The 16,026-nt window shown below is 34.3% G+C and overlaps 1 protein-coding gene across 1 annotated transcript in view; it reads left to right on the top strand.

Moving 5' to 3' along the window:
- Positions 1–16,026, top strand: part of LOC111049699 (26S proteasome non-ATPase regulatory subunit 4) — a 43,255-nt gene that overhangs the window by 24,087 nt on the left and 3,142 nt on the right. The window contains exons 9-10 of the mRNA XM_039427088.1: positions 1,874–2,083; positions 9,996–10,250. Coding sequence (XP_039283022.1) covers positions 1,874–2,083; positions 9,996–10,240 — 455 coding nt within the window. The 3' untranslated portion in view covers positions 10,241–10,250. The remainder of the gene's footprint in view (positions 1–1,873; positions 2,084–9,995; positions 10,251–16,026) is intronic.

Genomic DNA, 16,026 nt, shown 5'->3' with positions numbered 1-16,026 from the left:
TGACCTGTTGTTATGTTTCTCAAAAATTAATAAATAATTTATCAATTTAAAATGTCTAGAAAAAATCCTTAATAAACATAGAGCTTTCTGTCTTATCGTACCGTGACGTGTCGTCCCGGAATGTGAGTATGAGCGCTGTTATCAGGTCTGGCTGCAACTGTCTACAACGTTGATGGCAAGATACATTTTCGAGATGTTCGATGTTTTTGAGTATTATTACTTGATGTTTGTAGTATTATAGTCCACTAAACAGCTGATTTATGATGAATAATTCTATAGTCTGATTTTTACTCTAATATTGGCGTATGAAGGAGGCTCCTTTTTCCTTTTATATCATCCTTCAAATGCAAAATTTCCAAAAACCTTGTATATACGTCGACGCGCAAAATTTAAAAAGGAACATACCTGACATATTTCATGAAAATCTATTACCGCGTTTCGCCGTAAATACGCAACATATAATCATTCAAACATTAAGAGAAATGTCAAACCGTCGACTTGAATCTTAGACCTCACTTCGCTCGGTCAATAAACAAAACGTTTGGCAATAGATTAAACTAATGACAATAGCCAATTACAAATTTGCATACAACCACGAACAATGAAAGTACCCACATTACAATCAATTAACAATATTACTATGAACTAATTGCTACATTCAACAAGCTGACATTAGAAGGTACAAGGTAATTCCTCGTCGATAATTTAATAGAATCAACACATTCAAATAACTTGAATACATTCAACACGTTCATCAAATCCAATAAACTCAACAATTTCAGTAAACTTAACTAATACAATTGGTTTACAGACTTTACTTTCAATAAAAAGAACATACTCAATCAATAATAACCATTTTAAACTAGTAGTTCTGAGAACAGTAGACCTCACACAGTTTTCTCATCCACAAGTATCTGATGACACCTGTTCTAGTTGATTCAGTTAAATCATAATTTACTCTTGAAAACTATTATTTGTTTTCTCCAAGATCAAAAACTCACTTTTGTTAATAAATTCAGTTCACGTTTGAATTTGTATCCCATATGATGATTTATCCAGTTTTGTGATAATCTTTCCATCTGATAAAAATATTTTTCAACTATTTTAAAATTAATTTTTTTTTAAATCAAGAATATTATAATTTCTTCGGCATTATTCAGTTCATTCAATCATTTTTATTTTATTTTTAATCACCTATCAAATTTGTTTTTCAAATGTGAGAATATTGATACTGATGGGCACGCATCATAAAAAATATTGAAACCCTACCTTATTTAAATAGACACGGCCAGACATCTGTGTGATGCATGCAATGAATAATCCACTTGTCAGCTGATTGATTATGAATAATTCTATAGTCTGATTGATCCTATCTTCAAAGCAGATGATATATAGTGATATCAGAGTATGAAAGAATTCTTTTTCTTTCATATTATCTTTAAAATGAAAAATTTTAAAAAACCTTGTGTATACATCGACGCACAGTTGAAGAGGAATATTCTTGCCAAATCTCATCTAATTCTGTCAATGCGTTTGGCCGTAATCGCGTTACATACAGACAGACAAAAGCAAATCGAGTTGAAACGTAGACCTCACTACGTTCGGTCGAATATTTCCTCATAAATTTCCATTTCTATCGAATAGAATCGTTATCGTCTCAAGTTAAGTATCTGTACACAATTTAATAAATGATGTTGTTTTTTTTACAACGACTTGCAGTCAATCATATCTTAATTAGAATTAATCATATCATGATTGACTGCATGTCGTAAAAAACAGCCGGTACAATGTTTTGTAATAATATTTTGTGCGAAATAAATTAATTTTTGAATTGAAATTGAAAAACATCAAAACCGTGTTGTGAATGAATGAATGTGTATGGTTTGTTTGGCAGCACCCAGTGAGGAGGTGATGCTGGAACGAGCACTGGCGATGTCGATGGAGGGGCAGGAGGAGACCGGCCCCACTGTCACTGCTGCCGCCTCCGCCGCCTCAGCAGCCGCCTCTGCCGCCCCCGACTTTGCCCACATGACCGAGGAGGAGCAGATTGCCTTCGCCATGCAGATGTCTATGCAGGACTCCCGTAAGTATCGCTAAGGCTGGCCACTAATGGTTGGACATATATGATACACATCAATCGATCAATCAATAATTTGATTCAAATCAACACAATACAATAATTATACATAAAAGAAATCAAAACACAAAAATTCACAATCAAAAATAAATTTCTAATAAAATACAAAAACAGGCTTCATTGCGTGGTGTGCTGAAAAGAAAGAAATGAGGAAAAATACCTAGCCAACTATGGTTTACCATGTAATAGGCAGGTAGAGGGTATAAAAGTAAGGAATGAAGGGAAAAGAGAAGAGGAAAAGGGAAGTATTGGAGAAGAAAGTAGGAAAAAAGTGTGCAAAATTGTAAGCGAGTCCACTTTCAACAAATGTATCTAAAAGAATTGGCCTTGCAAACAGTAGTTTGAGCAGAAATCCCGAGATTCATACGTCGATATGGAAAAAAAGTTACTGTATGACCAGGTTTTTATTTCTAGTTTAGTTTTTCTATTAATTTCAGAGTCATACATTGTTGTTTCATTACAGAGAAAGGTTGGCTTCGTGCAAAATTTTTTGAGGTTAGGTTATTTATCTCCGATTTTTCGTTCATTTTTTCTTCGCTGCTCTATTTGAGGCTAGATTCTGTACTGATAACTAAAAAGGGGTTTAATGTCGATTTTGACTTTTCTACATGTTCTTATTCAGAAAGATTTGCTCTTTTTGGTATAAAGGATTTAAGTCTATGTAGTATTGTTTTAGAGCTATTCTCATGGTAAAATGGATACATCTCAGTAAAAAATCATTCATGTTTTATATAAATGATACAATTCAACTCATAACCTTTAAAAGGTGGAATCAAATCTAATAGGTATTGGTAAAAATTATACAAGTCAACTCATAACTTTCAAGAGAATAAATAGGTATTGATATAAATGATACAAGTCAACTCAAATCAATATCAAAAAGGGTTAAGTCATAAAATACTTTGTTACAAAGGGTTTAAGTCGTAAACATTTTTATTTACACCTGTATAAAAATGTCAATATGTGAGAAACCATTATTGGGCACAGTAAGCATTTGAAGAAATATGTAGAGCAACGATTAGCGTCTTAATACTTTCAATAATGATTCACAAATTTCATACAGAATTTTTTGAACTTTGTTTTTGCTCTTCTGAAGAATCATGAAAACTGACTTAACACATTTATACTTATTAGTACAGAATTTCTATCATTATAGTTTGTAATTTTTCAGTAGTATTTATTGCTATTGCTTATTTTATGTCAGAAGCCTCTCGCTGATGACAAAACATGCATGATAATCATGTATTTGTACATGATAAGCATTTTTGCATCTCCTACCGTTAGTGGCTAGCCTTATTTATAATTAACTGAAGGTGTGTGTGTGTGAACACAAAGAGTAATCAGGCGTTCTTGCGCTCTTATTCGTAAGGTGATACTTCTTACTCAACGTTATTTCAAATCAAAGGAAATCATAGGTAATTCAATTCTGAAAGAATAATTTTTAGTTGCTTTTTTGCCTCCCAAAAACGTACCCACACCTCATAATCCTTGTATTTTATTGATCAAAGCAAATATTTTTCAAATGTGTGCTATGTTTTATGTGTTATGTATCCTTTCAATCCTGATTATTGAGGTTTGGGTTGGTGCATTTTATACATTAAGTAATTAAAGATTTTTTACAGTTTCCAATTTCCTTCAATTTCAAATACAGTTAAACAATAAGTATCCTAATTATATCCCTTTTAGCTTATAAAATAACGCTTTATAGGCATGTTTTTGCCATTATCTCAACAATCATTGAAGTTACATACTTCTAATTTCATTCGAGATTTTTCAGTCAATTTTACTTGAGAATTTTTCATTCAAGTATCCTCATGAGGCTGCTAGGGATTTATAAAATTAAAAATTTAGAATCTTCCGCCATCATTATTTCGGTAACATAGAATTTTAGGACCCATGTTCACTGGATATTTTTTGTTCATTCTAATGTCAGTTTACATCTTACGAAGTTTGTCAGTCTATTTAGAAACATCCTGCATATAAAAACATTGTTGATGTGCCTTTTATAATAATTCATCATAATTGCTTATTGATATATTATGACTGTATAAATTAGATGATATTAATACAATTATGATATTATACAATTATTTATTTATTATTTATTTATTTATTTATTTATGGAGACAACAGGTCACCCCTAATGTGTCTCCTTCACAAATACAACAATACAAGATACAATACGTGAAATACAACAATACAATGAAAAAAATAATGAACAAATTGCAATATTGTTAAAAGAAAAAAAACTATAGAAATACAAGAGAAGGAAAGAAAAATAGATGTATACAATAAAATAATTATAAAACGGAATATAGAAATGAAAAGGTTCTAAAATTAAAATAAAAATGTTACAAAGAATGGATAAAACAATGGATAAAACTAACAAATGAATGTCAGAGGACTGGTACCTGCCAATGAAGCAACAGAATGAGTAATGTACGAGAACATAGTTCAATAGATACACACCTATATACAGCAACAAATAATCGACAACACGACTGAGCAAGGATATCTCACAATAGACTGTTTAATATTCTATAAAATTTTTCACGAGAGAACCAGAAGATGTCCAGTTGCCCAGAGAAACAGTTGAAAAGTCTTTGAATTCTGTTGACTGGAGAATTATAGTGACTCACAGTTCTGGACCGGGGCACAAAAAAAGAGAAAGTGGAGCGACGTGATATGGTAGATATATAAATATTTACATATGAAAGCAAATATGGGGAATCTATTTTATTATTTAATAAGCTATGAAGAAAAATTAAAGACTTAACATCTCGTCTTGTTTTTAATGATTTCAATTGAAACATATTTCTCAGAGTGTCAGAGGGAAAGTCAAACGGACAATTGAAATTGAATTTTTTGAAGTGAATGTACCTTAAAAATTTATTTTGTAAACGCTCCAAAAGTAGCACTTGATCATTACAATAAGGGTTCCAAATTTCAGACGCATACTCAAGAATACTTCGGACAAGAGATTTATACAGAAATATTATGGGTGAGACATCATTGAAAGGTGAACATGTTCTCAGGATAAACCCCATCTGCTGATTGGCCCTACTACACAAAAGGTCTATATGTTTATTGAATGTAAAATCAGAGCTGTAAATCACACCCAGGTCCTTAAAAGACTCTACCTCCTCCAACGGTATACCATCAATACTATAGATGCATCTGTGTGAAGCTACCTGCCGGGAAAATGTTAGCTATATTTATTCTAAGGCCATTATTCATACTCCATACACTTAGTTTATCAACATCCATTTGAAGGCTAAGGCAGTCATCAGGGCTCAAAATCGCTTTGTACAGCTTCACATCATCTGCATACATCAGACAGGATGAACCATCAAAGACAGCAGGGAGATCGTTAATGAATAGAAGGAAGAGAAGTGGTCCAAGGTTAGAACCCTGAGGCACACCAGATGTACAGTTGAAAGTTCTAGACTTGAAATTATGTACTCTAACATACTGCACTCTTGAATTCAAATAGCTCTCAACAAGATTTGCCAGGCTTGTACAGAAACCAATCGACTTTAGTTTTTTAACTAATATTCTGTGATTGATTGAATCGAATGCCTTTGAGAGATCAGTATAAACAACATCAACCCGCCCTCCACCGTCAAGAACTCTGGATACCTCATTGCTGAACTCCATTAGATTAGTCACCGTAGAACGGCCTGACAGAAATCCATGTTGCTCGTCCGCAATTACTCCCTTCACCTGCATGTATATAACTGCATGCAAAATTCTTTCAAAAACTTTGGAAAAGCAATTTAAAATTGATATGGGCCTATAATTACTTATATCAGTTCTCTTACCTGACTTGAAGATAGGAGTAATTCTAGCGACCTTCCATTTAGAAGGGAATTGGCCAGTCCTAATCGATAAATTGAAAATGAATTGCAATGGACTAAGGAGTACCTCTGCACAACCCTTCACAATAAAAGTAGGTATCAAGTCAGGGCCCTCGGAACAGCTAGATCTAAGGCTGTTAATAGCAGACAGGATCTCGTCAGAGGAGACAGAATCAATACCAACACCTAATCTCAAGCTCCCAGACATCTCCAGCTCATTCTCATGTATATCAGGGGCGGCGTGTGTATCAACCTCATACACTGACTCAAAATACTTCGCGAACCCATCTACAACCGCAGAACCGCAGTAGGACTCCCCATTCAGCGACATCGTCGACTCCACAAACGACGTGTTTCTTTTGGAATTTACATAATTCCAAAAGTTTTTCATACTTCCATCTAAGCCTGACTGAATCGATGTCAAATAGTTTTCATGAGACTTAGATATTCTAGCCTTCAAGGATGTTCGTAAACTTTTGAAAAGGTTATCATGATAAGGGGACACTCTTCTTTTTCGTGCACATCTATTCTTAATCCTCAAATCAGAAATTATATCAGGAGTAAACCAAGGAGGATATTTATTTTTTTTTTTTCTTCAATACGATCCTTGGAATACACTCATCCAAATATTTGTAGAGAAGACTATAGAACTCGTCCACTGCAGAGTCGACATCAGTACAGCCAAACACAGAGTCCCAACAACAGTCTCGCAGCTTACAATAAAGTTGGAAGTAATCCCCTTTAGAATAATTATACCGGGATTCAAATGGATCACCCGGAGATTAATTTGCCTCCGGAACAGAATACGAAGCATCAACACACAATGCCGGGTGATGGCCGTCTTCAGGAAGCAAGGGATCATCGCTTTGGAAGACTTTGGCAGGAAAGTTACAAAGGACCAGGTCCAAAGTCCTACCCAGTTCGTTTTTTACCGGATTTAGAGAAACAAGATCATAGAATGACATAAAATTGTGAAGCATTCTTGCCTTAATTGTCCCCACAAAAAAAAATCATAATCATTTGAGCAGATTTCAGGCAGATTAAAGTCTCCGATAACCAAGAAATTACCGTTGATTAGGCCATTGAGTGATTCAAGGTGGTCACAATAATTGAGAAAGACATTTGTTGAAATTGTCGGCGATAAATAAACAGCATTGATGAAGAAGTGAGTGGAATTAGATCATATTTTTATTCCGACGGAATCATAATTATTATTATGGAGGATAAAGTATATGAATTTTAGGGTCAGTTTCATCTCATTCAAACCCGTACTTCCAGATGAACTCATTCTTGATGCCTTGAAGTTAATGACGGATATTATGTCGTCGATTGAGCAATAAAACGATTATTGACTAGGAATCGGTTCCGAGATTTACAACATCGAACATTTACAGGTTATATAAATTGTAACTTTGAAGTCTGATCTAAATTTGCAGTTTATTGCTATTGGCTAACATTTGCTCACGCATTGAGCTGATGATCTGTTATCTTTTGTTGCTGGTCGCAGCATGAATTTTTAAACTATTTTCGAGAGCTGTTGGCCTAATAGACCGTGATTATTCACACTTAGCTCTTGATTTTCCACTTGAGTTGGAGTGGTTTTCTATATACCACACCTCTTTTTTACAAAAAAAACCTAAAATTCACATTGAGCTAAAATTAGCCACAATAGATTCTTGTAGACTTCGTTTGTTCTATTTATATCCTAACTGAAAGCTTTTTTATTGGGTCATCGATCGTGACAATTCACTTGGTTATATCACAAAGGAAGATATTTAAAAGTTCTTGGAAATAATGGTAATTTATCATCTAGTCAAGATAAACACAAATTTTATATTGAATAATGAAAATTATTTTATAGTTCTGAGTCTTAGAAAATAATACCAATACTTTTCTCACGAAAAATACTTCATCAGAAATAAATACCATAATTAAGAACAGCATAAATAAGACGGAAAAATTCAGTACATAATACGGGACCTATGTACTGTTTTAGGGAGTCTAACCCTTAAAATTTGTTCACTATATATCAATGAGAAAAAATTGAAGGAATGAAAAAGGAAAAATTCGAGCTGTAGGGAGACATTTTATAAAATTTTTAGAAAACCTTTTTGATTATTCAGGAAATTGAGTCATAAAAGGAAAAAAGGATGAAAATTGTTTTAAAGGGGAAGTCATTAAAACAAATTGTTGACCATTTTGATCTCACAGCTCTGTTTGGGATAATAAGAGAGTAAACAAAAGATATCAAAAGTCCCCACCCCTACCCCCTGTGATAAGGGGTTGAGCGTGGTGGTTGAAAGGTACCATTTTTTCCCATATATCACGGAAAATAATATGCGTATTATGGACATTACCACACTACAAAATTAAAGCTCACAAAATTTCCTACAAGTTTTATCTGACAAATATCTCTCCATACCGTCTATAACTTTCCAAATATCGACTATTCAAGGTGTGAAAATTTTGAAAAAAAAACTTGTCGCCAATAAGTTTAGTTATTTTTTAGAAGTTATGGAAATATTTGTACTTAGCTTTAGGGATAGGGTGCGTACTTTTGATATATTTACCCACCAACTCTCCCAAAAAGAGCTGCGGGTTCAAAAATTGTCTTTCAAACATGTCTTCCCATACCTTATTTTGAGCAATCACTCACAAACAGCCTCTGATGGACCGAAATACAGGTAATTTCATGCTGTTGTAAATCGGAGAAGACAAGAGCCGATCCTTGACTAGAATTGAAAGATTTTCAATAATAAATTTCGTAAATATCCCACTTTTCTCTTGATGGCATATGACACAGCAATATGCCGCATCTACATACTGACCCAATGCAGGCCAACGTCAGCCAGCGCCAATGTGTGGATGGGTGTTTTGTCAACGCTGGCCTTCGCTACGTTTTTTTCCGAGCGAAGGCTAGCCCAGCGTAGGCTAACAAACACCAGCGTCTTTGGAGTTTACACACATTCCAACCCATCCATTTACACTTGTCAAACAATGCTTGCCAACATGCAGATGCGGCATTAGAATAGTTTTCCATTCTATATTTATTTAAATATTCGAATATGTGAATATAGTGAATATAAACGCAAACCTCCTGTCCAAAATTCAAAAATGAAATTAAAAAATGGCTATTATCAATAGATGAGAGATCGAGAACCTATTAAAAAAATCAGTTAAATCCACAATTCAAACTGGCAACTTGCAACTATTGAGGCATTCAATGAAAAATTAAACATATTTAGGTAATGTACATTCAATCATATCAACTTGGAAATCATAAACAGAATTACAATCAAAATTTTCAAAGTAAAAACGTAAAAGATACGGAACGAACTCTTCTTTTAGGTTACGATTTTGTTATTAGCTCATATCATCCGTTACTTCATAATTATTTGCATTCACTCATCTCTCCATTATTTCATCATCCATCTCTTCATTAATGTAGCATTCATTTTCTCATTGAACATATCATTAAGTACTTCCATCATATTACATTTTTCTAACTAATTTCACTTCCAGAGTACCTATATTGTAATATATTGCTCTTATTTTTCTTGAACTTTTGCATCCAAATTTAGTTTTAGATATTTCTTTCTCTCTTTTAATTAATTGCAACCCTACCCTAAGTTTTGTTGCTAGCATAGTCTTATTTTTACTCATCTTACATATTTTGTTTAAGACAAAAATAATTGAAGATATTGCTCTTTAATGGAATCTCCCACATAGAAATTTCTCGGGAGTGTCTTTCTAAGTAAATTTAGAGATTATATTTCTAATATATATTATTGTAAGTACATCATTTTTCTAATTTCACAGAAGCTATGTTTTCTTTTTTGTTTGTACTTTTGTTCACTTTCTTTACTGAAGAATGAAAGAAATTATTTATTATTATATTTGTAGCGTTACAAACCCCTATTTATATATTGTATTCTATAATCTGTTGTATTATTCTATCGAAATAGATAAAATCCAATTCAGTGATTGCTGTTGTTTTGCAGAGGAAGCATCTGGCAGCAGTAGCTCTAAGGGGGGAGCTGATGCGAAGAAAGAGCGACAGGAGACACCGATGGAGGTGGAGGACTACCGCGAGGTGATGAATGACCCGGCCTTCCTGCAGAGTGTGCTGGAGAACCTGCCCGGAGTCGACCCGCAGTCGGAGGCCGTGCGTCAGGCGGTCACCTCCCTCTCCAAGGACAAGGACAAGGATAAGAAGGCGCCCGCCAAGGACCACGACAAGAAGTAGATTAGCTGTGGTGAGTGCTGAATTTCAAAACTGTTTCGTAAAGTTCGTGTTTTCATTTTTTTTTCTACAAAGTGCGCCAGAGAAACTTACTTATTTGAAAGGTCATTAAAAACAAAAGTACTTCAGATATTGCTTTAATCTTTTTACTTTCCTTGCCCTACTACCATAGGTAAGGAAAGTATTGCTTTCCAACAAAAATTAAGGTACTCCAATTTCAAGTTTTCTATACGTTTCAAGGTCCCCTGAGTCCAAAAACATGATTTTTTGGGTGTTGGTCTGTGTGTGTATGTGTGTATGTCTGTGAACACAATAACTCCATTCCTAATTAACCGATTGACTTAAAATTTCAAACTTAAGGTCCTTATACCATGAGGACCCGACAATAAGAAATTCAATTTAAGATGGCGGAAAAATTGTGGATAATTATTAAAAAACCATGTTTTTCACGGTTTTCTCGAAAACGGCTCTAACGATTTTCTTCAAATTTATACCATAAATAAGCCCTATCAACTGACATGAGTCTCATGTCTGGGAAAATTGCAGGAGCTACGTAATATTCTTGAGAAAAATGGCGGATAATTACTAAAAAATCATGTTTTTCACGATTTTCTCAAAAATGACTTGACTGATCTATTTCAAATTCATACCCTATATAGTTATTTATCTGCTCTATCAACTGACATGAGTCTTTTTCCTTGGAAACTAATGGGGTCCACCCCATCCTTGAGAAATGGACTTTGTAAACTCCTTCTCGTGCATGAGGTAGGTAGGTAGAGCAGTTTATAAAAAGAACACATAGTCAAGATATTTCATCTGTAGAACAGCTGTTTTGACGACTTTAAAAAAATGAACACTGAAAAAAATCATCGAATTTCACGAATTACACAAAGGAAAAAGTACTCTGAAAACAATCATATACACACATATTATACAGAAGTCTGATCGTAGTTTCAAATATGAGCAAGGAAAGTTGTGTGAGTGTACCACACCAGATTTTTTTATATGAGAATACAATATCTCAATTTTTTCCATGCAGTCTTGAAAATGAGATCCAATGACCAATGGCAAACCCCATTGTGCATACAGTGATGAGGTCGATTTTTGAAATTTCTTTGCAATATATCAATCGGTATGTTGGCAATGGCGTCGCGAATGTTGTTCTTGAGGTGTGCTATGGTCCGTGGTCGATCGACATAAACCAAAGATTTCAAATAACCCGTTAAGAAAATCGCACTGACGAATCGCATGTGGAAATGAGCCTTTTCACTAGAAAAATGACCGCGTCTTCAGGCAGGTTGTCAATCAGCATATCACATGCATTTTGACGGGCAACAAAATCGCGTTCAGTCAATTCTTGAACAACAGCCAATTTATAGGGATGAAGTTGAAGGTCTTCATGGAGAATTCGTCGAACAGTGGAGTCAGAAAATACCATAGCAGCTGCGTGTTTGCGAGCCAAACGCCTTGGAGAACACACAACTGACTGCCTCACTCCTTCGATATTTTCTGGAGTTCTGATGGCTCGTTGAAATCCATTTTTGGGGTTTAGCGACACTTCCAAACTCCTGAAATGAGTTAACCCATAACAGAATTATGGCCAGAAACGAGGCTGTGGGGAGGAATTTCAAATCGAGCGCGGAAGGTGATCGACCATTAGAAAAGAAGCTCTCAACTTCGAAGGCCCGCTGCTCTCTAGAACAGAGCATGACGGCTAATTTACTTGAGGGAGGATGAAATTGATAACTTCCTCCTCCAGATTCGCCCCTCTTGCCCCTCTACACGACCAACTCAACGTACAGGATTTTTTCAAATAAGTAAGTTTCTCTGGCGCACCTTGTATTATTTTTGTGTGTTTAGGATTCCTATTGGCAAATAGATGTTCTGCCTCGCCGTACACAACTTTACTTATAAACAGTTGAGTTTATATGTTAATTGTATTGGATCACCCTTATCACAAGAAAATTTCTCTTTCACTTATTTATTTTTAGATATACTGGCATAACAGATCATATTATGAATATGATTGAAAAAGAATTACAGGCTTTGTCAAGAACTATTCTACCCCCCAATTTTTATAATGAATAACATGTCCAAAAAAAAATATATGAGCTATATATGTCCAGAATCGATTTCTCCCTGTACGTGGACTAATCGTCCCAGCAGGGACTATTTTTTATAGGAAAAAGAAAGGTGTGAGAGAAGAAATGAAAGTATATAAATTGAATTAATTGTTGTAGCTGTCACTATGATTCAGATTAGTGTCTCCCTAATGGAAGCCCTCTGAAGTCAACTCCTTTTGAGGAGTGCATTCAACTATTGTTTTGTTGTTGTTTGTAAAGTTTTACAATGAAGTGAATCAATTCAGAACTGAAGCATCTAAATTTGAAAATCTACTTTGTGAATTGAAGAACTACAAGACTTGACCTATTTCGGGGTATCTGTTATCTAAATTTGGGAGAGGAATAGCACAAGGTTACCTTATTTCCCCTCTCCCTATCATTTTGATAATGTACTTATTGTATAAATGAATAAATAATATAAAAATGAAGAATTGATTGACCGGCATAGTTGACAATTCTCTTTTTCCACCGCCTTCTATAGTAAATAGCTGTAATTCAAATCATCCCGGTATATCTGACATGATAATGACTCTTGTTAATAATGATCAATTCTATCTCAGATAGATTTTATTCGCCGATAAATCGTTGAAATGATGCATAAGCTGAACTTTATCCTTGAAAAAGGAGTTTATCATTTTACATCACATTCTGAAAGTCTGAAAATGACGCAATACATTGAACGGTACATGGATGATTCACATGTGTTCTTGACTTGAGTCATGGGGCTGTGGCTTTTTAATAAAATACTGGTCGTGCTAGATGATTGATCAACTAATAAAGTTCACACTTCATATTGGTTTTATGTCTATAGGGAGATTCACTTTCAAAATGTTGAAATGTTAACATTCCTCATAAGTGACACCAACGCTACCCATCCAATTAATGCTGACAGTATGAATTGATTCTTACTACAGCTAAACCAGCTCATGTCAGTCTGCATTTTTCAAGCAAACTGTGGCCCGTGAGATAAAGCACTCTGTCAAGAGTGTTTCAGTGTGCGAAATAATTTTTGGTAACTTATCTAACAGATTTTATTGGCTACTGTTTATCAACTCCCAATTAAATGTCGAGTGCGCTCTCGTCATTTCGTCTAGACTGTCGATATCTGTTACACTTTTTATTATTATTGTTGGTAAACTTTAATTTTATCATTGTATTTAGTACAAATTTCACATGTATGCTGTTTTTTATATTTGTCAAAGTTGATAACTTTTCAAAGATGTCTAGTATTTGAAAAAATTGACACATTTTGGCAAAAACTTGAATTCAGTAATCTTTCTTCCTCAAAAATTGTATAAGAATTTTCAGAAATCGTTATAATTTAACTTATAGGCATATTATTTATGCTTTTCAATATTTTTAGAATATAGTTTTCACTTATAGATTGGCTCAATAGTTGAGCTTTAATGAATCATTAGATTGAATTTATGTTTTCTTTAATATTGTAAGATCTTACCAACATAAGACTTGAGTTGGACTTATGGATCGGATAAAATAATATTGGAGCTTTAATGAATCCTTGGTCCGACTAAACGGGCATTTTTATAGATGAGCAGCCGGGACTGACAATTAATGTGCCTATCCAATAACACGAGAGTGACTTGGATGGAAGATTTTAAAGTGGTTTGAAAAAAAATCATTTATGCAGGATTATTCTAATTCTAAATGATGGACCCATTTTCAAAGCTTGATATTTATTAGAATAAAAATGGAAAATCTTTATACCAATGGAAAGAGAAAGTTTCAAAGTTTTTACTTTTCTTGCCCTGTTACCATAAGTAAGGAAAGTATTGCTTTCCAAAAAAATTAAGGTACCCTAATTTCTAAATTTCTATACGTTCAAGGCCCCCTGAGTCCAAAAAAGTGGTTTTTGGGTATTGGTCTGTATGTGTGTGGGTGTGTGTATGTATGTCTGTGTACACGATATTTCATCTCCCAATTAACGGAATGGCTTGAAATTTTGAACTTGAGGTCCTTACACTATAAGGATCCGACATGAACATTTTCGATCAAATGCAATTCAAGATGGCGGCTAAAATAGCGAAAATGATGTCAAAAACAGGGTTTTTCGAGATTTTCTCAAAAACGGCTCGAACGATTTTGATCTAATCCATACCGAAATTAGTCATTGATAAGCTCTATCAACTGCCACAAGTCCCATATCTGTAAAAATTTCAGGAGCTCCGCCCCATCTATGCAAAGTTTTCAATTTCAATTTCCAATTATCAGGCTTCACATACAATTTAAACGAAATTTTAAGTGGAAAAGATTGAGCATGGAAATCTCTACATTTAATGTCCAGTAACATTTTCACCTAAAGTTGAAAATAAGCTCGAAATTCGAGAAAATGTGATCATTCAAATGCAAACTTAATGAGAGAGGCAACTGTTGATTTCAATGTACTTAGAATGTATTCTATTTTGATTCTATTAAATCATTCACTGGAAGAGATTTTTATTCTATTTTCTATTCAGATTCTATTAAATCATTCACTGGAAGAGATCTCGTCAGCTGATTTATTTTAAATTATAATGGAAATTTTCATAACTTCAAGGAAAATTGTGTGAGTGCGCCAGACTGTGTCCAATGTGGCCTCCGGCTGCTGCACGGCAAACGTCTACACGGTAGTCAAACTCGTCCCACACGCGAGAAAGCTTATCTGGCGTAATTGAATGCACGGCAGCAGTGATATTGGGCTCCACATATTGTCCAGAGCTGTTAGTAGAGGCGGGACATAAACAGCTTCCTTAACTAGGGGTGAAGTCAGGAGATCTCGGTGGCCAGAAGTGTAGAGCTAGGTCGTTTATTTCCCCTGCCACCTATCCAGCGATGAGGAAGGGATTCATTTAGAAAGCCTCATACAGCTAAGTACAGCCTCGTAAATCACTAACCGTCAAAACATTTGAAACTTTCTCTTTCCATTGCTATAAAGATTGTTCATTTAAGATTGGTACTTTTTTTTTAATTTTAAAAAGGCGACTCTCTAGAAGTATTTAAAGCCTAGGTGATGATGATGGGATGAATGATAATACAATGAAGGTAGAGTTATGAATGAATAATAGTATATTTCGCACCTAGGGTCGAAAATGTACGTTTTCCGGCTCGAGATCGCGGGTTGAAGCGTTTGAGAGCCGGAAAGACATTTTGCCCGTGTTGCGAACGCTATTTTTCGCCACACCAAAAAAAAAACTTCCCAATATTTATAAGAAATTGAAAAATTAATAAAATTCAAACAGCCTATTATGATAGTTTGAATCTTGGTTATGACAACTTTTACTGTCAATTAATTTCAATATTACTAATTAATAATTTACAATAGTGACCATATTTTTATACTATTAATATTTCGAATAATTGTTTGAATTTTTATAGCTCGCGCTTTGCGCCCCGTGCAATATCTCATGGATAGATGGATGAATAGAATTTTCATTACTATTTTGAAATAATGTGATGAAAAAAATTAATATAATTGCATATTTCACAGTTTTGTCTCAAAATATATCTAAAAAATTGATTGAAATTTAAATTATGGTAACTAATATAAAAAATAGCTAATAAAAGTCGAAATTCACTGACAAAAAAATTGTCATTGACCGAGATTCAAACCTAGATCATGTTTGTTATTCACTGAGCTTTGAGTTCTGATGTATTACGCCTTTACGCTCT

This window comes from Nilaparvata lugens, chromosome 4 (genome assembly GCF_014356525.2).
Source record: "Nilaparvata lugens isolate BPH chromosome 4, ASM1435652v1, whole genome shotgun sequence".
In the NCBI taxonomy this organism is placed as follows: Eukaryota; Metazoa; Arthropoda; class Insecta; order Hemiptera; family Delphacidae; genus Nilaparvata; species Nilaparvata lugens.
Note: the sequence above shows the minus strand (reverse complement) of the source record. Positions and strands in the feature narration are given on the sequence as shown.